The 26,804-nt window shown below is 38.1% G+C and overlaps 4 protein-coding genes and 3 pseudogenes across 56 annotated transcripts; 2 read left to right on the forward strand and 5 right to left on the reverse strand.

Moving 5' to 3' along the window:
- Nucleotides 1-137: 137 nt before the first annotated feature.
- On the reverse strand, nt 138-2,032 carry LOC104792173 (F-box/LRR-repeat protein At3g58930-like; annotated as a pseudogene). Its single transcript, XR_015559332.1, has 4 exons — nt 1,102-2,032; nt 870-1,010; nt 639-777; nt 138-607 (listed from the first exon to the last, which is right to left on the reverse strand). The product of XR_015559332.1 is annotated as an F-box/LRR-repeat protein At3g58930-like (transcript).
- A 1,057-nt stretch (nt 2,033-3,089) lies between these two features.
- Nucleotides 3,090-4,777, reverse strand: LOC109133500 (putative F-box protein At3g58960 pseudogene; annotated as a pseudogene).
- Nucleotides 4,778-5,483: 706 nt separating this feature from the next.
- Nucleotides 5,484-7,335, reverse strand: LOC104792175 (magnesium transporter MRS2-4). Its single transcript, XM_010518251.3, has 3 exons — nt 6,756-7,335; nt 6,239-6,660; nt 5,484-6,150 (listed from the first exon to the last, which is right to left on the reverse strand). Exons 1-3 carry the CDS (start codon nt 7,081-7,083, stop codon nt 5,584-5,586), a joined length of 1,317 nt encoding a protein of 438 aa, XP_010516553.1. The 5' UTR covers nt 7,084-7,335; the 3' UTR covers nt 5,484-5,583.
- Nucleotides 7,336-7,862: 527 nt separating this feature from the next.
- On the reverse strand, nt 7,863-14,683 carry LOC104699224 (F-box/LRR-repeat protein At3g58980-like; annotated as a pseudogene). The gene is made up of 6 exons (XR_015560449.1): nt 14,680-14,683; nt 14,621-14,629; nt 14,257-14,513; nt 9,002-9,621; nt 8,318-8,458; nt 7,863-8,216 (listed from the first exon to the last, which is right to left on the reverse strand). The product of XR_015560449.1 is annotated as an F-box/LRR-repeat protein At3g58980-like (transcript).
- On the forward strand, nt 12,097-14,140 carry LOC104792176 (F-box/LRR-repeat protein At3g58980-like). Of its 2 annotated transcripts, XM_087453671.1 has the most exons (4): nt 12,132-12,351; nt 12,463-13,191; nt 13,400-13,552; nt 13,644-14,140. In XM_087453671.1, exons 1-4 carry the CDS (start codon nt 12,307-12,309, stop codon nt 13,932-13,934), a joined length of 1,218 nt encoding a protein of 405 aa, XP_087309797.1. In that variant the 5' UTR covers nt 12,132-12,306; the 3' UTR covers nt 13,935-14,140. The 2 variants fall into 2 exon arrangements, with proteins under 2 accessions (XP_010516554.1, XP_087309797.1); XM_010518252.3 differs by having other exon boundaries at nt 12,097-13,191.
- A 40-nt stretch (nt 14,684-14,723) lies between the features above and the next one.
- Nucleotides 14,724-15,915, reverse strand: LOC104792177 (3-isopropylmalate dehydratase small subunit 3). Its single transcript, XM_010518255.2, has one exon. The coding sequence runs from the start codon at nt 15,824-15,826 to the stop codon at nt 15,071-15,073; it is 756 nt and encodes a 251-aa protein (XP_010516557.1). The 5' UTR covers nt 15,827-15,915; the 3' UTR covers nt 14,724-15,070.
- A 3,510-nt stretch (nt 15,916-19,425) lies between these two features.
- Nucleotides 19,426-25,164, forward strand: LOC104792178 (putative F-box/LRR-repeat protein At3g58920). 50 transcript variants are annotated; one of them, XM_019246904.2, is made up of 20 exons: nt 19,426-19,583; nt 19,735-19,877; nt 19,969-20,046; nt 20,156-20,290; nt 20,377-20,448; nt 20,541-20,586; nt 20,701-20,800; nt 20,908-20,987; nt 21,098-21,152; nt 21,267-21,353; nt 21,457-21,519; nt 21,625-21,819; nt 21,925-21,966; nt 22,053-22,154; nt 22,254-22,304; nt 22,395-22,430; nt 22,504-22,587; nt 22,703-24,109; nt 24,272-24,415; nt 24,539-25,164. In XM_019246904.2, the coding sequence occupies exons 18-20, from the start codon at nt 23,198-23,200 to the stop codon at nt 24,860-24,862; spliced, it is 1,380 nt and encodes a 459-aa protein (XP_019102449.1). In that variant the 5' UTR covers nt 19,426-19,583; nt 19,735-19,877; nt 19,969-20,046; nt 20,156-20,290; nt 20,377-20,448; nt 20,541-20,586; nt 20,701-20,800; nt 20,908-20,987; nt 21,098-21,152; nt 21,267-21,353; nt 21,457-21,519; nt 21,625-21,819; nt 21,925-21,966; nt 22,053-22,154; nt 22,254-22,304; nt 22,395-22,430; nt 22,504-22,587; nt 22,703-23,197; the 3' UTR covers nt 24,863-25,164. The 50 variants fall into 50 exon arrangements, with proteins under 50 accessions (XP_019102449.1, XP_087310519.1, XP_087310522.1 ...); XM_087454393.1 differs by having other exon boundaries at nt 19,428-19,577; nt 21,264-21,353; XM_087454396.1 differs by having other exon boundaries at nt 19,428-19,577; nt 21,264-21,353; nt 22,717-24,109.
- Nucleotides 25,165-26,804: the final 1,640 nt, after the last annotated feature.

Consider the following 26,804-nt stretch of genomic DNA (forward strand, 5'->3'; position numbering starts at 1 on the left):
ATCTTCAACACCTACCTTGCTACAGATGCGAAGTCTCGCAACAAAAACTGTTTTCACGTGGTACGCAAAGCCAAAACAGAAGTAGTTACGAGAATTCAGAACTGCTTAACAGATGATAACGGGTTTTAAATAGCAGAGAAACAAAACAGAGCATCTAATTATTCTGTTTAATCGAACATCATACACGTTGACTTCAAACAAAGGATTACAAATGCTTAGTGTATTGCATACTCTGTTGATGATGGTAACCCTGAAAAACGACGAAATAAGAAGTCTATCTTAAAAAAAAAAAAACTCTGTTTTGGGTCAGCTATCGAAACATGAATTTGGATACTTTGCAGTCAAGAAAGAAATCAAAAGGATTCGGGAACATGGCTTTAGCAAAACCATCAACACATTTGCATACTCTTTGCAGTCCATTTCTTGCGCATGAAACCCCACACCAGGAAGTAAACATCACAACTCGATAACTCATTGTAGAGCTTCAATATCTTGTCAACATATTCAAACGCTCCAGGGTTTTCAAAGTTTGTAGGACCATTCTCTTCAGCAAATATCCCCATCTCCTCTAAGCACTTGAAAGACCTCAAGAAGTGCCCAATCATATGCCGACAAAAAAAAAAAGTGCCCAATCATATTTATCTCTCTCATCGTTCCTCTGAACCCTCGAATCTCTAACTTCTTCACTGGAGAAGATATTAGCGAACGACCTTTGTCTTCCCGAGGAATGCAGTCACAAGCATCCCCGCATTTATCTGCCACATAGTGTAAGAGACCCTGAAAGCATAAAGAAGACAATCTGATCATTGAGTCTGACCAACATCCTTAACAAAATGTGTTGTCAAGTGGTTTCATGGTTTATAAATGACCTCAATGACTAGAAATTCTAGATGTGGACAGTTTCTCAGAAGAGCTGGCACTGCTTGCCAACCGCGACCCTCCTCACTGATAAGACCTAAGATCTTGAGGTTGTTGAACACCGGCATCGATTTACAACATAGAGTAAGTACCTGAAAACAAGTAAAAAAAGAAAACCGAGCTACATACTTTGCAATTATTCTTTCACAACAAGACCAGAAATAACAAAATAGAAAATCTAACCTCGAGAGTTTCAGCAGTTAGGGAAAGTTTCTGGATATTTTTTATGCCGTTCATGAGCTTCACCACATTGACAAATTGGAGAACAACATCACCTTCATCATCCTCTAACAAATCATTGTTTGGCTCTCTAATCCGCTTGATCTGATCTTCATCTTTTGTAATAAGATTGATCCGAGCCTCAGATAAATTTTTCATATTAACTACTGGATAGTCCTCGGCAACCAAATCAGAGTAGTTCAAGGAAAGCAGATTCGGAGTATTAAAAGAAATGCTCTTTGGATTTTCAAACTCTTCACAACCGGTGCGGTGGATACTTAGATTCCTGAGGCTAGCACTTGACATGGTTTCATCTGATTCTCGCCACTCCATATTAGCCATGTGTATTTCCTCAAGCACAGGGAAAGAAGAAAGAAACCTCCCCATGTCACCACAAAAAATCAAGTCCGAGTCAATATAAAGACTTTTAAGCATTGGCAAGGAGGCACCCATCTCCCAACACCACCAATTAACACAGTGTTCACTTCTTAATTTCAGCTTGACCAGTGTCTTACTGACGAACATCTCTTCAGGTAGCAAATATAATCATCGTCTTCGGTGTCCTCGTCGGTGAAATCAGTGAAAAGATCAAGATCGGAAACACCACGCTGCAGCACATTACAAATCCAACGGTTCACACAATCAGGATGAACACCAGTTATACACTTGAGAGAAAACTTATCAATGGGAGAGTCACCCTGCAAAGCCAATACACCGTCCACGAAATCAACGAAGCTCTGACGAATGTCATCCCTTTCACCTTTACCTTCTTCCGGATGAAGAAACTCAGAGTCATCAATGTCGAGAGAGCCGAAGTCAAAGCAGCCTGCTTGGTCGGAAGGAAGGACAATATATGACAAGGAATCTCGTCTGGTAGATTGCTGACACGATCCATCTTCTACTGTACACGAAGGTTGAAAAGTGCATTACAACTAGAGAAAAGGCTTAACATTAAGCAATCGGGAATCTCCAATAGGAAAAAAAAAAAAAAAAAAAAACATGAAAATTTAACACCGGAATCAGTAGAAACAGAGTAGATGATGAGTCAGGACAACTTTACCTCGATACAAACGCTTAATCGAAGATCCAAATTTTGGGGCTTTTTAGTGAATGCATCCAGTGAGAAGGGACAGAGTGGGAGGGAGTATAAGATGAATGTCTTTTTGTACAGCTTATATACACGACCATAGCTTGATCATCAAGCGTGGGACATAATTACAGAATATACAGTTTACATGTTTGGAGGATATGATTGAATGATACACTTGACTTGTTTGGTTGATATGATTGGAGCCTTGATTGTTTAGCTGATATGGGTGTATCCTTGACAGGGGGGGAGTTGCGAGGGTGAGAAGAGAGAGCTTAAATTTGAGTGTTTTCTATGGCCCTAGACGCCAAGAAGATATGCAACAAATCCATTGGAGAAGCTAGCAAATCAAATTTGGTTCCGGTTAAATTGGGTAGACAAACCGGAACTGCATGAATTTGGGTTGCGAAAGTATGGTGGAACAAGTCAGTCCCAAGTAGAAGCCCAGTGGGTAAAATTACTGGCTGGTTGCTGGATTGGTTCGGTTTCTAGATTGGATTCCAATTTGTGGATTGGTTCGGTTTTGGTTTAAACCGAAGATACGGCCGGTTTTACAATTATTACCTGCTTGGTTTGGTTTACTACTCTTACGCAAAACGGAGCGTTTCGTGTGTGTGTATGTGTTTTTTTTTGTGCGACAAAACACCAAAAACAATGTTCATCAATCTTTCTTTATAATGAGGATATATGTTACAATCTTAACTAGTCCCATCATAATGAGGAAACACTCTTGACATATATATATTTAGCACATATAGCGTATAGAAAAATCAAAGTTATAAGAACATTTGTGACTCTTGTTAACCTTTGTCAATTTTGAGTAAAACACGTCCAAACAAAAAAACAAGTCAAAGCATATAACTGATCAAAAGGAGCTACCAGGAGGAATAAACTCAAACTGGATCTTGCACTTAGAGGATCTAGGGAGCTTTAACAGATTGGTTCTGAGTTGAAACTGTTCCTCGTCGTCTGTTTCATTAGAACAAATTTTGACAAGCTCGAGAGATGCCAGTTTCTCCAAGATTAGTTTCATGTGCTCCAACTCTCTTTTGGTTCCGCTGTACTCGGTTATCTCTAGGGTCTTCACATGACATGACTCTAGGAAAGAATAGTCCGACAAGCACTCACAAATGGATTCATCATCTTCAGACTCCATCTCATCATCATCATCATCATGATAGTTCACGTCATCACCATCGCCCCAATGATAATTATAGTGCAAGGGTCCATGTACCAAGAAGGAGAATTAGAGATTGGAGAATTTAGGGTGTGGTATACCTGTAATGTTTTGGGGTCCATACCTCAATGATGAGAGTCTTTAGATTTGGAGACTTGTTTAGCAGATGTGGCAGAGTTCGCCAACAGACATTACGCTAAGTTGCAATAGATAAACGATGCAGATTTTTAAATTCTGGGAATGCTTCACGGGAAAAGTAAAACGCCTGAAACAATACTTAAAAGTTAAAACCAAAACCTCAAAAAACAAATCTATATCTAGCAAGATTTTGATTCCAGTGAAAAAATAATGCATGCCTCTTTTATATGTTGTTCAAGGAGAAATAGCAAAGAAGAAAACAATAAAGCACGCTTACCCCCGTAGTCTCAGTACAGTATAAGTTCAAGATCTCAACATCACTTAACCCCTTAATGAGATTGGTTATATCGCTGATAACATCACCATCAGATGCATATTGTCCGATCCAGGCGTGATCTAGTGGCAACTTAAGACCAATCGTAGCTTCAACAAGGGAGTTGAGATTAACCATGGGATAGGATTTCGGAGGAAAATCGTAGTACTTTAAGTTGGTAAGACTCGGGGTATTCAAAGTAATGCTCTCCAAATCGTAATGAATATTACCAATAGAAGCAAAGTAATATCTGTGGTTTATAGCAAGTGTTTCAAGGGTCGGACTGGACACTGTGCGAGACCATTCCCAATGCTCCCATTCAAAACATTAACCATATTTAACTCTACAAGCACAGGGCAAGCAGAGATAAGCTTTTGGAACGCACAACCAGAATGATCAGAGAATCTAACTGAATCAACAGTGAGAGACTTAAGCGCAGGAAGAAGAGCATTGGCAGGGAGATGATGAACTTACAAAAGAGACCCTAGTTCAAGCTCAACAAGCGTCTTGCAAGTGAAGACCTCAGAAGGAAGTGAATATCCTCCGCCTTAGGTAACCCATATATCAAGTTTAAGCCCCAAGACGCCACGCTTCATCAGCACGTTACAGAGAAAACGGTTGAGAACAGCATAAAGATCTGGACCATCACGCCCACGAAATTTTATAGTGACGTTCCTTATACGGGAACTGGCTGGCAGAGCCAGCAATCTATACAAGAAATCTTTCAAACTCCCTTGACTCTTAACTGTGTTATCAAACTCAAAATTTTGTATGATGTTGTAGATATTTTGCCATCTCTTTGAGAGAACAGATGCGCAAGCAGCCTCCTCTGCCGATAGGAAAGATACGATGTGGCAAATTACCTCATCTGGTAAACTGCTTATTCTATCCATCCCTTTGCTCAATTAATCCAAAAGGAGTTCGACCTAAGAGTATTATCACCCACTACAAATCCATAAACAGAGAAACTTCACAACATAAGTAAGAAGCCAATCAAAGAGAATTGATTAAAAAAAATTTCACAAATACCTTTCTACGGACGAGAAATCAGAAGAAAGTCCCAAACTTTGAGTTTGAGAAGACTACATACAAACGCAGCCGAAACCACCAACTGTATATTAGGGTAACTTGGGGAAAAAACAAAAACTGTATAGGGTTTTGGACAAAAGAAGTTATCCGGTTTACTATATGGTTAGTTTGGTTGGCCCAGCTTAAAGAACCAAAAAAAACCAAACCAGTTAACCAAAGCAAATCATCCCACAATTGAAGGCAGTGGATTTGAACTCAATACCTAAGGAAAAGATGAATGTTTGTTTAAGGAAGAGAGCATATCATTTGGCCAATGCTACAGTCCAGTCGAGAAGCGGAGTCTAGTATAGTGTGGATGTTAGTTCTATTTTTTTCTGGTTCGTTAATGTTACAGCTCCACTTTACGAAAGTAAGGCGCAACTGATCCCGACCAAACTCTAGAAACAGGTAGAGAGAGAGAGAGAGATAAAGAGAACTTAGAGAATAAAGCAAACTTCTCCTCGAGTTCGAACATATTAAAGACTTATATCTGCAGAATTAGTTCAAACATTTTAGAGACTTAAGGAACACATGAATCTCTAACGTCTTCACGGGACAAGATATGAGTGAACCAACTATATCATATGTATTAACCAACCATGTGGGCAGTGAGTTTTTTTTATTACACCAGTGCACATGGTTTGTGAGAGAGAGTGTGTGTGATTATGAGCCAAGCAGCTTCTTCCACCTGGCGTAACCAAGGGTGACCATGAAAAGCACAATGCAAAGCGCAGTAACACTCCACACAAAGTAGCCAAAGACGCCATGTGTGTCATACAATGGACAATGTATGTTCATTCCGAACAAGCTCGCCAACAATGTCTCTGCAGCTATTGCAAACGAGGCTATGGTCAGTGTCAGCTGCAACTGGATCAGTTCGTTACGTTGATTATCCAGTTGTATGTTCACGTAGTCTTCTGTGTCGTCAATGTACTCCCTCACTGTAAGAATCTTGTTCCGCATTCCTTCCAGTTGCATGAAGTATGCCTCCAGCAACATCTCCAGATCCTCCACATCGTCTACATCTGTATTGCTCGTCACCATACTGGCGCTTCTGTTTGATGTGAGTCGGTGAAGATTTGATGTGTTATGTAGTGGAGGGACAATGCTGTTTGATGCTGTCCCCGCAAATATTGCCTCGTTTTGCTGGTTCTGGATCCATTTCCTTGTTAAGTATAAATCTGCCATGTCTTCGTTGTCGTCTAACAAATGTTCGAGTTCATCTCTCACCTGAATAACATACAACAGCTTTCATGTTTCCATCCATCACACAACAACATAGCATCATGGGAAAAAAGGTAAGTTCGTCAGCCTCTACCTTTTGTACACGGGCTAGCAAACGGGTGAGATTACTTTTTAAACTTCGTACATATTCAAGATTCTCGGTGCTGACATTCTTGGTGAGTTCATCAAGGACAGGCCAAGCTTCTGTCTCAAGGACTACCACACTGCGATCAACATATGAGCAAACAACCTCGAGTGCAATCTCCAGGACCTGAAATTCAAAAGGAAGCTCACTCTGCAGACCCTCTGCCGCTTCAGGATCAAGAGGTAGAGGAGATTGCACATTCGCAGAAGCTTGCAGAGCATTGTCAGTCCCATTCCTCTGAGGAAACTGTTGCTTCAGTCGTTCAACGAATGGAAGAACTTCAGGACGGAGAGGATCCAACAGCAACACTTCTTCTGCAGTAACTATTGCCTTTATGACCTCTAAATTCACAACAATAGCTTTCTCCCTAGCTGCAGAGTCAACACAAGCTTAGAACCTCAGACGCACAAAGTCCAAAAACGTCTAATATGAATCGTATTCAATCCCAAAAATCAAAAATTTATACCGAGAATGTTAGAAGAGTGAGAGAAGACAGGGCCAAGAATCCTCAAATCCCTAGCGGGAACAGAAGCACGTTTGATGATTGTACTCTTGTCGCACTCTACCACCTCCATGGCACCAGTCCGATCAAACCTCATCCACAGCCTAGCTCCTCCGGCTTTCTTCTTCGCCTTCCCAGTCCCTCCCACAATTTGTCCGCCTGCATTAATCGGCGGAGGAGGCGGTGGAGATGAAGGCGTCGATGTCTGAGAAGCGTCATCTTTAACCGCAGAACCTTTCTTCCGGCGACGGATGCTCGAAAGACGGCGAAACGATAGCGGGCCTTTCCCCATCGATTCCAGCCCACGAAAACGATATTTATTCCAATCAGCTTCTTCTTCGCAGGTCAGAGATCTGGTGGTCGCTGCCGGAGAAATCGCCGATCTCGGCCGCTTCTTCTTCGGTTTATCCTATTCCGATGGATCCTTCCTCTGCCATGCCATAAACGCCAGTGTGAGGAAAAGGAAAGAGGAGGCTTCGTCTTGTAGTAACTTACCTTTTTTACGGCGAGATTGCTCAAGTTAGAAATATCGATGCTTTGAAACGGCGACGTTTGTTTCTGAATCGGTTTGGTTTTTGGTTTTAATTTCCTGGCCTGAATCGGTTTGGTTTGGACCCATTAATCAGATTACGTATTACTGTACATCATTAAGACAAATGTGTTAAATCACATTACAATACTACATGTTCAATGATAAAGTGGAAAAGTTTGACAGTTCGTGTGCTTGAGCTTCAACACAACGCTAAATATTTAAGCACAATTACGCATAGCGCCGGTTTGGGATCAAACTTCGATGTGTTATATATTTTCCTTTTGCAAATTAAACTTACTAAGTTGACCTATATTACGCATTAATTAACCATCATAGTAAATGATACGAAACATTCGCATAAAAAGGAAGAGATTGGAAGGAAGCAAAACGTCGAGTAATCCAGCTAAAGCTTAAGCATACGAGGATAATAAATTAAGGTTTTGGCATCAGTTTGGTTTGAAAGCCAAGTAAAACAGAAAAAAGAACCGACGTCAAATTCCAAAGGGACTTAGGCAAAACAATGAGCAAGTTTTGTTTTTTCAGAGAATTCTTCCTTCTGCCGTCCACTTCTCAGACAAGTTATCACTCACAAGGAGTTCGACATTGCAACTTGATGACTTGTTATATTCTTCCATTAACTGCTCGATAAGATCAGACACTTCAGGGAATCTGAGGTCTGTAGGACCGTTCTCTGCAACATAGATCTTCATCTCCTTCAAACACGGAAAATAGACCAGGAAATGTTTTATCATCTTCATCTCTTTTATTGTTCCTCGAAACCCTTGAATCTCTAACATCTTGACTGGACACGATGTGAGTGAATGACCTTTGTCCTCCCGAGAAATGCAGTCACAAGCATCCCCGCACTTATCTGTCTCATAGTGCAAGAGACCCTGAAAACATAAAGGACGCACAAGGTTATTGTAATGCAAGTACAGACTGTATAACACATGTTTTTTTCCTCCGAGTAGTTTCATGGTTTATATAAGTCTACCTCAATGATTAGAGTTTCCAAATGTGGACAGTTCCTAAGAAGAACTGGCATCGCTTGCCATCCGCGACCCTCTTCACTCTCAATACCTAACATCTTGAGGTTTTTGAACACCGGCATAGATTCACAGCATAGAGAAAGCACCTGAATACAAGAGGAAAAACCAACTAGACATATTGCAATTAATGTTTTCACACAACTAGACCTCAACTAGACAAAATAGGAGAAAACTGACCTCGAGAGTATCAGCAGTTAAGGAAAGTTTCTGAACATTTTTTATGCCGTTCATGAGCTTCACCGCATTGCCAAATTTGAGAACGACATCACCCTCTAACAAATCATGATTTGGCGCTCTTACTCGCTTGACTTGATCTTCAGTAGTTAGCATAAGATTGATTCGAGCCTCGAATAATTTCCCCATATTAACTAGTGGATAATCCTCGGCAACTAAATCAGCGTAGTTGAAGTAAAGCAGACTTGGAGTATCGAAAGAAATGCTCTTTCGATTGTCAAATCCTTCACAATCGGTTAAGTTGATACTTATGCTTAGTTTCCTGAGGATTGCACTAGACACGCTTTCATTCAACTTTGTCCACTCCGTATTAGCCAATCGTAATTCTTCAAGGAGAGGCAAAGAACGTAGAAGAACTAACAACTAATGATGCTTCACAGAGCAAATGTACTTACCTCCGTAGTCTCAGGAGATGATAAGTTTAAGATCTCAACATTTTTTAACCCCTTAATCAGATTGGTTGGGCCGCCAGTAAGGAGAGCATCATCTCTTATAAAATTTCCATTCCAGTTGTGTTCAACTGTCAAAATAATACTGAGCTTGGCTTCCACAACGGAGTCAAGATTAACAATTGAATAAGCTTCCGGAATGAAATCACCGTAGTCTAAATAGGTAAGACTCGGAGTATTAAAAGTAATGCTCTCCAACTCATACTCGTCAACGAGAAGGTTATGGCTAATAGTAAGTCTCTCAAGGGTCGGACTGGACACACAGCGAGACCATTTCCAATGTTCCCATTCAACCTCACGCATCACTAATTCCACAAGGACAGGGCAAGCAGAAAGAAGCTTTTGGAATGCACAACCACAACGATCATAGAACTTAACTGAATCGAGAATGAGAGTCTTCAGCGATGGAAGAAGAGCATTCTCAGGGAGAATATCAATATCAAAACCAGTCCCAAGTTCTAGCTTAACTAGCGTCTTGCAAGTGAAGACCTCAAGAGGCAATGAATATCCTTGTTCAGCCTCTATACTTAGTTTCAGGTCCAAGACACCACGCTTCAGCACGTTACGGAGACAACGGTTGACAAGAGCATACTGAGTTCGAAGATCAAGTTTTCGACATTTTAAGGAGAAGTTCCTTATCCGTGAACTGAGAGGCATCGCCAATACTCTGTTCAAGAAATTCGACAGACTCGTTGGATTACTAACTGAGTCATTGAACTCAGCACTTGATATGATGTTAAACAGATTCCGCCACCGTTTGGAGAGAACCGATGCGAAATCAGCCTCCTTTGCCGAGAGGAAGGACACCATATGACAAATAATCTCATCAGGTAGATTGTTGATCCTATCCATCCCTCTTTGCTCTCAATTAATTTAAATGGAGCTTGCGACCACAAAAGTGTCCACTACAAAATCAACAAATAGAGAAACGTCACATTATGATTTCTCAAGAAACAAAATATATATAGTTCCAAGTGAAGATAATAAAAACCTCCTTCACACCTACTTTACAACAAAGCAAAAGTATAAGTCACATAATTTGAGCTCGAGCTACGTAAAACAAATTGATGCTAAATTTTTTTATCAAATTACAACAAAGGAAGCAGAAGAGAAGAGTTAAAGTTGGGTACGTACCTCGGAACAGAGCTGAAGTCTAATAAGGAGAGAGGTCTGGTAATATATATATATATATATAGTATTAATATTAGCCAATACCCAATAGGACATGGACATGGATGCAAAATTTACGGATATTGAATTAACTAATTCTAGTTTGGAAATAAAACGAGATTATCTCACGTCTATAAATTCAAATCATAAACAAATAAGGAAATTGAATTCCCAATCCCACGAGAATTTTATATCTTTGTGTAAGAAATCAAAAAGAAATAATCTAGGTTTTTTATAATTATCCACGCCTGATAATATATTCTCTATATATTAAAAGAGAAGCATTCTTCAAAAAAAATTGACGTGTCGTCGCCAGAGAGTTCCGTACTAAATTTATTGTTCACTCTTAATATTCTATAAAATTACATAAAACTGTCACTGCTATATATATATATATATATATATATATATATTATTTTTGTTGTCAACTGCTATTCTATTTATTTTTATACACAATATTTTACTCCTATAAATTCTAAAATTGGTAAATATTATTCAAAAATTGATAAAATATTATCCCCTACATATTTTCAAAATTAAATTAATTTCACTATGTATTGTAAAATAATAATATAACTATATTATGAGATGTAAAAAATATACATTTAAAATCATATCTTTCTAATAATGATACCTTTATAATAATTTTATAAAGCTCTAATGGTGAAAGAATCGAAAATCATTTGAAATTGACTCAATGTTTATTTTTTGCTAAAAAAAATAACTATATTTGCCCAAAAAACATATGATCACCAATTAAAATGACATGAATATAATACTTTAATTTGGATAACTATGTAGTTAAACATTATATAAAAATATGTAGTTATAGTGTTTTTACAGAAATCTTAAAATTTAGAAAATCCAGTACAACAAAAATGAAAACAAGTAATAGTATTATATCAATAGCTGAGATATATAGGGATCTAATGACCAATTAAAATTTATAAAATCCAGTGATATAATATCATAACTAAGACCAATTATGAAACAATTTTGCAATTTTATTTCTCCATCAATTACGGACACATATATTACTTAAAAACTAATAATATCCAAATTAATAGAATTCTCCTTGATAAAATACCTTCTCGTATCTACTATATAAAATACTCGTGCTTTAAAATACGACACGTCAGTTTTTTCTCCAGAATGCTTCTCTTTTAATATACAGGGGATATGAATTACGAAAAATAAATTTTTTTAAGGTAAAAAAAATTTAAACATTGCAATCAGATATATTAGACGGGTTATACTTTTTAAAAAATTATGCAAAAATAATTCTGCACGTACGTACGGGTCCGAATCTAGTATATAGTTTAATTATAAATATTATCCAAATTAAGCGTTCTACAAGTAAACAGAGGAAATACAAGTGAGGAAGAGTGTTCACAATCCAGTTCATGATAAAACAGACAGACAGATGTCATTGTTGAATTTGTGATTTGATTAAAACAGATTTGTACATGGTTTCGTCGTCATCTACAACAAGTCCATCCTAGTTCTGATCTACCGTCAACTGTCAACATAAGATCAAGCTTTGCTTCGACAAGGGAGTCAACAGGTTAACAAATGTAAACCAGTCATGCATGCCCTGAGTCAGTGTCGACTACATTTTCCGATAAATCTAAAATCTGTAATTTTTGTGACGGTTTTAGCTAGCACAAAATTTAGTTATATACAGTAGTTATTCGCAAACCTTAATTGCTGGTTTAATTGATATGCTAAAGAATTACTGGGTAAATTAGTATGATGATGATTCTTTATTGGGCTTTCTTTTCGCATATTATAAAGGAAAAACCCATTATGGCTTTAAAACAAAAGGCCCACGGCTTTCACAAGTCAAGACGGTGCGTTTAACGAAATCCCTCAAAAGGCATGATGAATGAACCTTGTTGATCCTCTTCTTCTTTAGTCAAGAAAGTTCGGGATCAATAGGAGCAAAAATGAAGAAGCTTCTTCACTCTCCTGTTTTCTTCTAGATTTAAGTTCCAGAATCTTGCTTTTTGATTTCCGTCGTCATTTTTGAATTTGTGGTTTGATTGGAACAGATTGGTTCGCTAGGGTTTAGGTGCAAGAAGATGGATCGTATCAGCGATCTACCAGAAGAACTTATTAGGCTAATCGTGAGTTTTCTTGCTGCAAAGGATGCTGCGTCTTTGGTTACCTCAAGGAGGTTTAGGAATCTCTATACCATCATACCAGATCTTGTGTTCGATGACATATTTAAGTTTCAGGGAACTTTCACGGATTTCGTGAGTGAAGCAATGGCTCGGCTGGAAACTACTACGCGCATAAGGAGGTTCTCTTTAAAATCTGAAAGGGGTGGTCTTGATCAAGATCGTATCAACCACTGGCTACGTGATGTGTTAAATCATCGTGGTGTCATGGATATTGAAATTTGTATAAATGGTGGTTATGTATATACATGGCCTTTAGAGTTCTTCACTTGCAAGACACTCAAAAAGATGAAACTTGGAAGAGAAACTATTATCAGTGTGTTGCCTCAGAATGCATTGCTACCAGCGCTTGAGACTCTCTTTTTTGAATCCGTTATGTTCTGTAATCTTGGTGATTGTGCGTTCCAGGCGTTTATTTCGGCCTGCCCTGTGCTTAAGGACCTAACCATTGATGGTATGTGCTGGGAAACTTGGGAATGGTCAGGCACCGTGTCTAGTCAAAGTCTTCAAAGACTTACTATTAGTCGTGATATGCCTCAGGGTTTTGATGGGTTCTATGTTCCTCTGTACATTACTTTTGATACTCCAAGTCTTGCCTACTTAGACTACTGTGATTTTGTCCCGGATGGGTATACATTTGTTAATTTCGAGTCCCTTGTGGAAGCTAAGCTCAATCTTCATTTGATGGTAAATGATGATGATATCTTATGTAGCAATGCAACAAATCTCATTCAAGGGATAAAAAATGTCAAGATCCTGCAACTCTCATCTCCTCGTACTTATGAGGTAAGTGTGTTCTTGTTTCTTCTTTCTTTTTTTTGTTCCATTCTTATATTTGTGGTAGGTAATTACAGCTTGAGACAATGATAGAACTTGAATAGGTGAAGCAAGCGTGCATCTTAAGTTCCATAGGATGTTGCAAACGTTTTTCCTAAGGTTTTGTTCCCAAAATCTGCACTTAGTCAATGACTTGTTGCTTTTATTTGATTTTCAGACGCTTAACGTCTTCCGTGATGCAATTCCGGTATTTGAAAAACTACATCATTTAACTATGACACATGATAATGCCATTTCCATGAGATTCTGTTGGACGTTTCTTCCCTTTTTGCTAAATAAGGCTCCAAATCTGAAGACCCTTGTTATCGAGGTATGACAATGTAATGTATTTTGGACAAACCATTATTTCCTAAACCCTGCTGGTAGACACTTAGATCTTCAATCTCGACCTCTTGCTCCAGGATGTCTTGCACTATCTTAAAGAGCCTGACTATGTGTGCGAGTGTTTGTCGGGATATTCTTGTCTATTGACATGTCCAGTAGAGGTATTGGAGATAACTTTATGGTATGGCGGGGCGACTGGTGAGTTGCAGCAAGTGAGACATTTCTTAGGAAAGTTGCCACGTCTGGAGCTGCTGAAAGTCAATACTTGGAGATGTTTAAGCAATAGTGAGAAGTTAAGAATCCAGACGGATATTCAAAAGTTTCCGAGAGCTTCACCAAACTGCAGGATCCAGCTCAGTTATTTTTGAAAACTACAAGGCTCAATCAAGTATGAAGAACAAACTTTGGTCCTCCGATTTGTGCACATTCTTGGTCATTTTTATTGGATTATCTGCTCCTAGCTAATTTATCTTCAATATGATTCTATCAACTTTGATATCTTAGAAATTGGGACTTTTTCCCCCTTTGCCTTTCGCATGGTATTTGTAATTTAAGCACTCCCAAGTCTCACTGATCCTAATTTCTCACGACGCAGTCGTAGATGCCACAAGTTTAGTATCATATATCTTCTCTGCTTCTTGTCTAGGTCATGTTCCAAGATACCACGCTTCCAGCAAAGCACATATACTGATATACAATGGTTAAAATAATCGTAATGAGCTGGATCAACACCTCTTAGCACTTTAAAGAGGAACTCCGAACGCGAGAACTGGCTGGCGGAGCCAATACTCCATCGGCAAATTCCATCAAACTCCCTTGATTCTTGACTGAGTCAGCAAACACAAGTTTTTCTATAATGGTAAAGAGATTCTGCCACCTCTTTGACAGGACAAATGCAAAAGCGGCCTCCTTTGCATAAAGGAATGAGACAATGTGGCAAACAATATCTCATCAGGTAAACTACTAATCCTCTTGTTAAACCCTAGAAAACCCCTTTTTACTATACTCAAGTAATTCCATCCAATGGAGATCTTAAACCTCAATTTTAACTTACGTTCACCCACTGCAAAAATTATACAAACAAGAAAAAAGAGTTTCAAAGTGGAGATAAACACATTTAACTCAAAAACAGAACAGATCAAAAAAAAAAAAAAAAATACAACGAAATGTATATATTTATATATGATAAGAAGCAAAAATACAATTGAAAGAGATCAAAAATCTTCTACAAAAACCTTGCTACAGATGAGAAAGGCAGAAGAAGAAAGCTTAAAACTCTGAGTTCGAGAGCACATGCAAATGTATCTAAAGAAGCTGAAACATCCCAAAGAGAGAAGAAGAAAACGAAGCGTCTAGTAAAGAAACTTCACTTCATGCTTCCACGTGGCTCACAAAAAGTCGTGGAAGAAAAGGAATTATTTTGGTTTCAAGATTGGTTTTAGTTACCGGTTATCGAACCAAATAAAACAAACCGGACTAAACCAGGAATAATGGATCATCCGAGTCAACCAGAGGACGACGCAGGAATCATGCCGGCTTTTCTAGCATAAGCGAAGATTCCACCGGCGTCGATCACCGGACCTGCATCACCGAGTGGTTTCAGTTTATATTCTTTCCTCGTCGTATGATTAATCAGCAAACTACTACCGTCTTCCTTGTGCTCGACGGTAACCACATCCCCTGTCTTACACTCGTCGCAAATCCTAACCTCCGATTCCAACGGGAAGATCTCACCTGTAGCTACACAGTTCCTGAAGAAGATCCTAGCGTACGATTCCGCCACCACGGCTTTAGCTCCCGCAGCTCCGAGGCAGACCGGAGCGTGTTCGCGGGAAGATCCGCAGCCGAAGTTATCACCGCCGATGATGACTGAGTACTTCGATTTCATCTCCCCTGGAACCACGAAACGTTCACTGTATAACTTTGGTAAGCCGTTGAGCGCGAACGAGCCGAGCTTCTCCCGGTCTTCTGGAATGGAAGGGATGAGAGTGCCGTACTCGGCGGGGATGATCTGATCGGTGTCTATGTTGTCTTTCAAGACGAAGCAGAGGCCGTGAAATGTCTCTCTGTTATGCGACTCGCCTGATTCGGAGGAAGATACGGCGGCGCGTGTGATGATCGCGGAGGAGGAGGAGATAAGTGGTTTGAAGTTGAAACCCGCGGTGGTGGAATTGAGTCGGAAGACAGGAGATGGCGAGAGAGATGAGGTGGAAGCCGATTTGAAGAGTGCATGGTTTACAGAATGCAGAGAAGTCGCCATTGTTTTGCTGCTTATTGGTCCTCGTTTGTGAAGCACACGAAACGAAAGGAAACAGAGTAATTTTATATAGGGAAAATTGGAAAAATGAAAATACAATTCTTAATTACGAATATATAAATTTAATAGTGGAAAATACAATCCCAAACGTGCGTATTGACTATTTAGAGACGAAGGGTAGGTAGGTCGCTGTGTAATAAAACGTGATGAATTCGATATTTTTTTTGTTAAAGATTGTGTTTATGAATTTGATATTCATGGATTTTTATATGAGAAAAAGAAAAGTAAGGTCGTCCAAAAAATAAAATAAAAAATAAAACAGAAATTACTATATTGACTACAAACTTATAAACTATAATTTTATGACTGTTTTGCTAGCATTTTTAAAAACTTATTTACAGTTATCTACGATGGCGAATCTATGAATAATTTTTACTGGAGTTAACACATAACTAAATATATATATTTTTTTTAAAGCAGATATATAAAAATATTTTACAAAATCACTCGTACATATTCTAAAATCTCTTCGTCAAAATTTCATTTGTAACGGATAAAAATACATATTTTCAATGAACAAAGGAAACAATCAATTCAAAAGGTGATTTCCAATCCAATTGAAATCTACATAAACAATAATTAACAGTTCATGTTTTTTTGTAAAAACTACATATTTCATAGCAATGACAAATATTAGATACAAAGTCAGAAATTCTGATTGGAAAAATTAGTATTTTTTAATAAATTTTATCCAATATTCAACATAGATATATAAATATGTATTATATGAAATATATTTTTAGAATAATGTCAAATAAACAAAAGTTTGATCTGAAAATTTGCCTAACTTGAATAGTTGAATTAAGATGACGACAACAATGAGGAAGAGATGTTGAAGGGAAAAGAAGAATAATTTTTTTCACGTAATCTTTATATTATTAAGTTAGAGTTTTATGTTATTTAATTAGAACCGTTTAATTGTTTTGCTAAGAAGAATATTAATGATCTAATAAAGATAAAGTCCACCAACTAAGTATTATTTTTTATTGGTTTTTATGTGGGTTGAATAAGGTGCAATCGTATCAAAAACTAATATATGTATTAGTAAAGTTTTTTTAAATAACGAAGAGTCAATTGACGCCTCGCTCTTGTGCGTGGGTTATCCACTTTTTTTTTTTGTCATCTAAACTTTTTCATAGAAGAAGTGTTCAACATACAAAAACGGCAGTTAACAACATAATTCCAAAAACTAAAGTCAGTGGATAAATGACCATTTCTGGAAACTTAAGCCGGCAAGTAACACACTTCCGGAAACTATGACTTAAGAACATAAACAAAAGCCAAAACCTAAAGTAAAAGTTTATAAAGAGAATGAGAGAAGGATCAAAGCTCTAAAACTGTCCAACTGAAACTGAGCAATCCCACTAAACTTTCCCAAAGAACCTGTAAGCACCGTAGAGTACCCAGAAGACCGGAAGCACTAAGATAGCACACCGTAGAAAAGCCATCAACCAAACGGTAGGAACGAAATAAGAATTCATACCATAACAGAGAAATAGAAACCACAACCACCACAACAAACCATAACCCCATGGAGGGCGAACTAAACTAGGAGCAAAGAAAAACCTTGCGAATCGACATGCGATACAAGTCAAAGAAGACCAGCAACTCTTACACGCGGACCCTCGTCAAACCCAGCTTCAGCCATTTACAGACCCAAAACTGGTAACCTCCTCGCAAGAGAAGAGCTGAAGGACTATTCCATTGCTCTTGTCTAGAAATCAACTCCAAAACTCCAAAAAGCCACAGAGGAGAACTAGTAGATGACTATCAACAAAAAAAACATTCGAATGACCAACACAAGGAATGATACCTAGCTCGCAATGCCCACACTAACAAACCAACAAACCCAAACTAGCAGAAGAACTAAGAACCAATTCAAACCCTTAACTAGAGAAGGCATATTGCGAAGAAAATACAAACCACATCTCAAAGCAAAGTAAAACCCTCGGATGAAGGCATAACGACACTAAAACCAACACAGCCTTGATGAAAAACCCGCAATCCAAAGAAGAGAGAGACGAGAGAGATACAATACCAATCAATGAAAACGACCCGCGATCGTCTCCTTTAAGCCACCAGCCATGAGAGCACCACCCGATCTGAGCCACAACCTAGACTATCCTGTTAACAAACGAATCTGTCTCTACCACAACCAAAACTCACGCCGATGGCTTCTCCTCCTTCAATCGATCTTTGCTTCACATGGGAATCTGACAACAAGACTGCTTCAACACCGAAACAGAACAAAGAGAACAAAGACTAAGAGGGAAGACTAAGATCTACACCCTCCCACAGCTCCGGCATGGTGCCCGGCAGCCAGAGAGGACAAATCGAAAAACTCAAGTTCTTTTTCTCCACATTACACATACTTTATTAGTTTATTTGCTAGTTTAATTAAATTAAAAAAAAATGCAAAACAGAAAAGTTGGTGGTTGAAAATAGTATCATTAATATAGGAAAAGCCCCCGGCTTTAAAATAAAGGCCCACCACTTTCACTTGTTCAAACGGTGCGTTTGTGGACAAGAATTCTTAAAAGGCTGGAAACGTAGCGTTTTGAAAGTTGGGATCAATTCATAAAAAAAAACTTTTTCACTCTCTGTCTCTAATGAATTCTTCTTTCAAAGATTTCCAAAATCGTGCTTCTTCTAAATAAAATTAGTGAAGTTGGGGACAAACGGTCCGTTAACGTAGAACTAAATCCTAATTTGTTACTTCTTGTTACTCGTCGTCAGCCAAATCATATTGGATCTGTCATTCCAATTGAAAAATCCCTTCGTCACTGACACTAACCATCGAATTAACTCTGTCGATTTCCTAAACGAGGTCGTTACATTTTCCTTTTCTTTCTTTAAAAAAAAAAAGTAAGTTCCTCTTTCACTAACATATTATAGAACTACAGTGGGAGTATTTGATTTGGCGAAAAAAAAAACTAGGAGTATTAGAAAGGGAAATTGGCGAGAATAACCTAAAAAAAATTATAATTCACCCACTAACCATACTAACCATATAAACCTTATATACTCTATATTTTATGTATTAATTACATATTTTATCCTTACAACAACAACCACCACCCCTACCAACCCAACCACCATCACCTCCTACCACCACAATCACCACCACTCCTACCACCACTTCCGGCGACCATCTCCGACGACCATTTCCGGCAACCAATTCCGACGACTAACGTTGGTAATTTTTTCCGACAACCAAATCCGGTGAACTACTCTGGCGATTTGTCGGCGACTTTTCTGACGACTTTTTCCGGTGAACTTCGCTGGTGACTCTCTCTGGTGATCTTTGCTGGCGGCCATCTCCGCCAGCTACCTCCGCCGGCCGGCCACCATTATTACCATTTATCAACACTAAATTGGTAATTTTTTCTATCTCTAATCTTAATTTACTAATTTTTTCAATTATTTTATTCTATAATTTTTTTGTTTTGGTGAGTGAGCAAATACACCCTATTAGAAAAGTAATAATTTCTTTTAGTTTTATTTTTATAACAGTATATAAAAAGGAAAAGGAAATTTTGGTCGAGACCTCTCTGTTTATAAATACTTGCTCTCATATTCTGGTTTTAGTTAATCCAAACTAGAACACAGACTCTTCTTCAGAGAGTGTGAGAGAGCGAACGCGGGCGGTCGGTTCTAATGGAGACGAGGGAGAGCAAACTTACATGAAACCAAGGTAGAGGTAACTTTTCGCGTTCTTCTAAACCCTAGGGATCGATTTGATTTTCGTGTGAATGTTTCGCTTTTGAAATTAAGAGTTCCGCTTTTTGTATTACATATGGGATCTTAATTAAGGAATGGGTTTGTTTGTTTCTTTTGGTGAGACGAAACAGGTCTTTGTGTTCGTGTTCCAGCCAGGAAGGACGATGATTTCTTGACTCAGATTTTTCTTGGATGAAGTAGTAGATTCAGAACACAAAAACGGCCGCCGGCGTGTTCTTACAGTACGAACAACATCAAACTGATCGATTGAAAGGTAATCCAGGTCTTTCTCTTGTCGGCGATGTTCCTCTTGTTATAGTTTTTTTTTCTTTTTTAATGTGTTTATTAATTCTTTTACCTGCAAGGAAACGAGTGTTAAAAACGTAGCTAGCACTACCAAATCTGATTCAGCAAAGGCGACAAGAGCGCAAAACAAGTCATAGGTATCTTTCTAAACCCTATGAATCGGATTCTCCGATGTTTTGCTTTCGTTTTTGTATATGGGATCTTAATTAATGAGTTTGTTGTTTCTTTTTGGATTAAACGATTCAGGTCTGTGTCTGTGTTCGTGTTCCAACCAGGACCATGACTCAGATTTTCTCAAGGACGTATGAAGCACATTCAGAACAAACACGGTCGCCGACGTGTTCTTACAGTACTAACAACATCAAACTGATCGATTGAAAGGTATATATAGGTTTCTTTGTCTTGTCTGCTTCCTCGAATTCGTTTTCACTTAGGCTGGTTGTTTTAACGAAGCTTCTTCTATGCAGATAGGAGATATGCTTTTGTTTGAAGAATTAAGAAGATTCAGAACCAAACAATAACTAAACCTTCGCCTTACGGTAACAACGTCAATTTTGAGATTTTTTCATTGTTTTATTTGTTGCTTGTCTTGATGATGGTTCATTCGCTTTCTTGGCATGTATAATTTTAGGGACGACCGGCCCAACAGCAAGTCACCAATAATGGGAAAATCCTCTGTAAGTAAACACTTTAAGATCCTTATCATCATGATATTATTTCCATCTGTTTCAAGTTTTATGATCCCTCAACCAATAATGATATCTCTTCTCTTTCTTATTCTCTACTCTCAGAATCCAAGATGAATAATATCTGGTGGAAGTATTGTTTTCGTGCCTTTCTTCTTTTAACTCTCATCTGATTTGACGAGAAACTCCACAACGACATAAAAAGGTAAATATTCTTGGGGCTTACTGTGTGTTTCTTCAACTCTCACCTGAATGTTTTGCTTTCTTAAACATGACTTTTGTTTTAAGTAATGGGTTAGTTTCTTTTTGGAGATTCTGTGATACAGCCTTCCACAAAAACAACTCGTCATCGGAGGAGAGAAGAAGCTCATTGCTGTTTTCCAACAATTCAGGCAAGTCGTCCCATTACTCAACAAAATCACTCAATACGTTCGCTTTAGTGGTTCCCCATCCATAAGTGAGACTGAGACTTTTTTGGTTTTCTTGTTTGCTGCTTCTCCAGATGATACTGAATTTTGGACCCAATCGATGGAAAATAATCATCTTCTTATTTCTCTGTAAGTCATCTCATATTCCTCTCTGCTTTTCTTTATTTTCTTCTGTTTCAAGTTGATTCATTTCCCTTAACCAGTAATCCTTTTGTTTTTGTTTTTGTGATTGTCAACAAGAAGGTGTTACTGAAGTGGAACTCGACAAGGCACCAGAATTCAAAGCAAAACCCTTTGAACAAAACCCTTTATGATCTCATATTCCTCTCTGTAAGTCATCTCATATTCCTCTCTGCTTTTCTTTACTTTCTTCTGTTTCAAGTTTATCCATCTCCCTTAACTAGTAATCCTTTTGTGTTTGTTGAACAACAAGGTGCTACTGAAGTGGAACTCGACAAGGCACCAGAATTCAAAGCAAAACCCTGTGAACAAAAAGGTACTTGTCCTTGCCTCATGCAACAATTCCCTTCCACAGGTAATAAACAATTGAGGTACTCTCTGATTCTTTTAACATTTTTTTTTTGTTTTGATTACGTTCTAGGATGGTGCTGTTTTCCTTGTCTAACTGACCTTAAGAAGCTGCAAACTGCTAGAAAGATGGTTAATCTGCTGAGGTATTCGTCTGCACTCAGGCCAAAAAAATAGCACTACCTATCTGATTCAGGAAAATCGAAGCCATCACAAAGGCAAAAGCTAGATGCTGACCTAACGATAGAAAAAAGCCTCTTCTTGCTCTGTAAGTAATCTCAAAGTCCTATATTTTCATTGGTCCTTTGTTGCTTCTCTAGATGATGGAGATATATAATCTATGGTTCACTCTTTCTTGCATGTATAATTTTAGGGATGACCGGCCCAACAACAACAACAATGGGAAAAATCCACTGTAAGTAAACACTTATTAAGAGATCCTTATCATGATTCATCAAATCAAGTCATCACAAAGCAAAATATAGATGATGGAAATTCAAGACAGGTGAGCCAATTATTGTTTCAAAATCAGCAAGCTCTTCATCATAGCTCCAGCTTTTGCCTTCACCACAAACAATTACACCACATCTGCCATAATTCAAGGTAAGTAACTAGTACTAAATACCTTCCATCAGAGATTACATTCTGTTTCACGTTCCTCTTGTAATAGTTTTTTTTTGTGCATTTATTGCTTCACTGCAGGGAAATAAAGTTATCGAAAGGCAAAAGCTAGATGATGAAAAATCAAGACAGGTAAGCCAAATTGTTACAAAATCAGCATGGTTCACTCGTAATCTCACTGCATAACTGAAACTCTTTCCTCCTCATCATTGATTAACGTAGATTCTCTCAAGAACAACAAGAACGGATAAAACCTCTGTAAGGAAACTCAAGATCCTTATCATGAAAACAACGTCCTCTTCTGAACAACGTCCTCTTCGTGTCTTTGCAGGTGATGATCAGAAGAGGACGTTGTTTTCATGGCATTTCTTCAGTTCACATCTGATTTGAGGAGAAACTCCACAACGAGAAAAAGGTAATTATTTTCGTCAACTCTCATCTGCATGTTTTGCTGTTTTAGATAAGAGTTATGTTTTTTTATATATTTGGATATTAGTTGATGGGTTTTTCTTTTTTCTTTTTCTTTGGAGATTCTGTGGAACAGCTCGTTACAAAAACAACTCAGGCAAGAAGCTTAACCGTCGATGCAAAGACCCCATTGCTGATTTCGTACTCAACAAAATCACTCAATACATTCGCATCAGTTCCCCATCCTTCTTTAGATGTTCACTTTCTTCCCATTCATGTTGGGGGTGTGATGCTGAAATTATGGTCCCAAAAAAGGAAAGCCCACGAATTTAAAAAACAGCAAAAAGGCCCTTTATTTTAAACCTAAGCGTTTTCATCAAAAGGCTAAAACGCAGCGTTTTTTAGAAAGTATGGAAACCTTGTTGATCTACAAAGTTCCAAGAAGAAATGAAGCAGTATCTTCTCTAGTTATTTCTTCACTCTCCATCTTCTCGCTGGGTTTCTAGATTAAGTTCTTAGTCGTTTGTTCCAAAATCGTGCTTGTGGATTTCATCATCTTCGTTGAGTTTGTGGTTTGATTGGAACGGATTGGTTCGCTAGGGTTTAAGTCCAAGAAGATGGATCGGATCATAAGCGATCTACCAGATGAAATTATTAGGCTAATCGTGAGTCTTCTTGCTTTAAAGGATGCTGCGTCTTTGTTGGTTACCTCAAGGTTGTTTGGGAATCTCTATACCATCATACCAGATCTTGAATTCGATTGCGAAGCTAAGTTTCAGGGGACTTTCACGGATTTCGTCAGTGAAGCAATGGCTCGGCTGGAAACTGCTACGCGCATAAGGAGGTTCTCTTTAAAATATGAAAGGGGTGGTCTTGATCAAGTTCGTATCAACCACTGGCTACGTGATGTGTTAAATCATCGTGGTGTCATGGTTCTTGAAATGGGCATATGTGGTGATAATGGATATACGTTGCCTTTCGAGATCTTCACTTGCAAGACACTCAATAAGCTGAAACTAGGGCGGGAAATTGTTATCAGTCTTCTCCCTGAGAATGCTTTGCTACCAAGCCTTGAGACTCTCGTTTTCGACTCTGTTCGGTTCTGTAATCCTGTTGATTGTGCGTTCAAGGCGTTTATTTCGGCTTGCCCTGTGCTTAAGGAACTAGTCATTGATGGTATGTGCTGGGAAACTTGCGAATGGTCAGGCATCGTGTCTAGTCAAAGTCTTCAAAGACTTACAATTGGTCGTGAACTGTCAGGTTTTGATGGACCTGATCCTCAGTACATTAGTTTTGATACTCCAAGTCTTACCTACTTAGACTACTGTGATTTTGTCCCGGATGGGTACACAACTGTTAATTTCGAGTCCCTTGTGGAAGCTAAGCTCAATCTTCTTGTGATGGTAAATCGCCGATGGGATTGGGAGTTTGCAAATGATGGTGATATCTTGTCTAGCAATGCAACAAATCTGATTCAAGGGATAAGAAATGTCCAGATCCTGGAATTATCATCTCCTTATACTTTTGAGGTAATTGTGTCATTGTTTCTCTTTTGTCTATTCTTTTTATCTTTTTTTATTTCTTGTAGTTGGTAATTACAGTTTCATACAATAATAGAGCATGTATAGGTGAACAAAGCTAGCATTTTAAGGTGCATAGGATGTTGACTCGTTGAATTGATTTGGTTTCAGATGCTTTACTTCTTCCGTGAGGCAATTCCAGTATTTGAAAAGCTACATCATTTAACTATGACGCATGATGATGCGGGATTCTGTTGGAGATTTCTTCCATTTTTGCTAAACAAGGCTCCAAATCTGAAGACTCTTGTTATCGAGGTGTGACAATGTATTTACGACAAACATTAATTTCCAAAACCTCCTAATGTATACTCCTATATATATATATATATATATATATATATATATATCTTCAATCTCAAATCCTTCCTCTTGCTGCAGTGTGGATTGCACTGTCTTGAACCTGACAATGTTGAAGAAGCTGACTTTGCTGAAGAACCTGATTATGTTTGCCAGTGTTTGCTGGGATATTCTTGTCTATTGACATGTCCAGTAGAGGTCTTGGAGATAACTTTATGGTATGGCGGGACGACTGGTGAGTTGCAGCAAGTAAAACATTTCTTAGGAAAGTTGCCACGTCTGGAGCTGCTGAAAGTGTATACTTGGAGAAGAATAAGCAATAGCGAGAAGTTAAGAATCCACACTCATATTCAAATGTTTCCGAGAACTTCATCCAACTGCAGGGTCCAGCTCAGTTTTATATGAAAACTAGTAGCTCAAGCATGAAGAACAAACATTGGTCCTCCTAGTTGCTTAAGTCTGGTGGAACATGAATCGGTTTGTGCACATTCTTGGTCACGTTTTATCTCTAGTTACTCCCTGTGATCTTTTATTAATTGGATTCTCCTAGTTATCTTCAGTGTGATTTTATCTACTTTCTAGGCATGATATGATTTGTAACTCAGTTTGCTTCGATGGGCACTTAGTTTATGTCTCAGATGATCATATGAACTTCAGTCCTACGTGAGAAAAAAATTTAATCATAAAGGGGATGATTTTTTTGTGAATGTTTCGGGATTGTACTTTCTAAGAGCAATTGTCGATCGCAATTGGGACTACCTCGAAGTTTGAACAACTTGGTCTCATCTTAATTAATCAAAAAATCAAAACGGCTTCGTAGAATCAGTCCCTCCTCACTCGATTGGATCTTTGCACGCGATGTTGTAGATGACCATTAAGGAGAATCAAATGCGATCCCGGATTAATGATATAATTCCGAGTTTATCTTTCTCAAGTCTCAGATAAAACTCCTCAAGGGAAAAAGAAAAGAAGAGACCAACCTAAACAGCTTCGTTATGGGTTTTAATATTACAACTGGTTGTACATCTTAGAAAGTAATGGAACTGTTTGATAATCATCATGTATTATTAGTTTTTTTTTTGTTTCATCTCTTTTATCATCAATTTAGTAGACAAAAATGATATGCCACGTGAAATGATTATTTCTGGGAGTTGATTATGCCATGTCAAAAATGGTGTATTATTTCCTCAGCATTTTATTAGTTGTCCTGTACGTATATTATCTTCAAAATTTTGGGGTTGGTAAAAGGAGAGATTAAAGTCGTTTAACAGATTCCATGTTTTAATTTGTATAGAGAATTCATCTAACGTTTGTTTTTAATAGGCTATAGGTTTGGTAATTGACTTCAATTTATCATTATACGCATACGATCTAGTGTTCTACTTAATACATCAAATGTTCGATTTGATGTACACACATTATGTTATAGACTTCCCTGTGATATCCAAAATCTAGAAAGACGTTACGAAGATTAATTATGATGAATTCACCCAAAGATCAACCACTGTTTCATTATACAACTATATATATAACCACACGTCCAATTGTCCAAATAAATGTAATCTATGAACATATCATGATTCGTTAAGGATGATGAATATATATATATATTTTAAAAGGATGATGAATAATTAATTATCATCATGCGGATAGGACATCAACGATGCTTTGCATGACGTTTACTTGCATGCTAAGACACTTGATGTAATGAGCCGTCTCCACCATCAGTTTTAACGTCTCCATATCTCCACCACCCGACACGACTGTTCTCAGCCTATCCGTATCCGTCGTCTCGTACCTCCTCAAACGCCGCTGCCATATCCTTCCTCTGATGACGTCAGTGAAAACGCATATTTGTGGCTATGCTTAATATACAAGTAAATAAGACACACAAGCTTTGTTTACGAGGTTCGGTTTTTCCTACATCTTCGGGACCTAGTCCAGAACGAATCCACTAGAACAAGATAGCAATTACAGCTGTATATGATAAAAGCACTACTATGCCTATCATTATTTTCTAGATGAATACCATCAAAAGATCTCTCTATCTTGTTGATGTGGCGACACCACAAATCCTGTGTGCATCTCTTGAAACTACCTTGAAGGGCGCAAGTCTTTCCTATTATACAACAAATAGGAATTTTCTATTATACAACAAATAGGAAAGTTTCTCTCCATGATCCCATCTTGAATCTTCCATTCAAGATGTTCATCCTGCTCAACAACCGCCACTTGGCTTGTCCAAGTCGGCCTTAAGCTTCTATACTCAAACTCTTCAATTCAGCTTCTTGTACTACTTCATGTATTAACGTCGGACTAGTACAAGAACTGCTTCAGACGTTTGATA

Source organism: Camelina sativa, chromosome 6, assembly GCF_030686135.1.
Source record: "Camelina sativa cultivar CO46 ecotype springtype chromosome 6, ASM3068613v1".
NCBI classification, from domain to species: domain Eukaryota; kingdom Viridiplantae; phylum Streptophyta; class Magnoliopsida; order Brassicales; family Brassicaceae; genus Camelina; species Camelina sativa.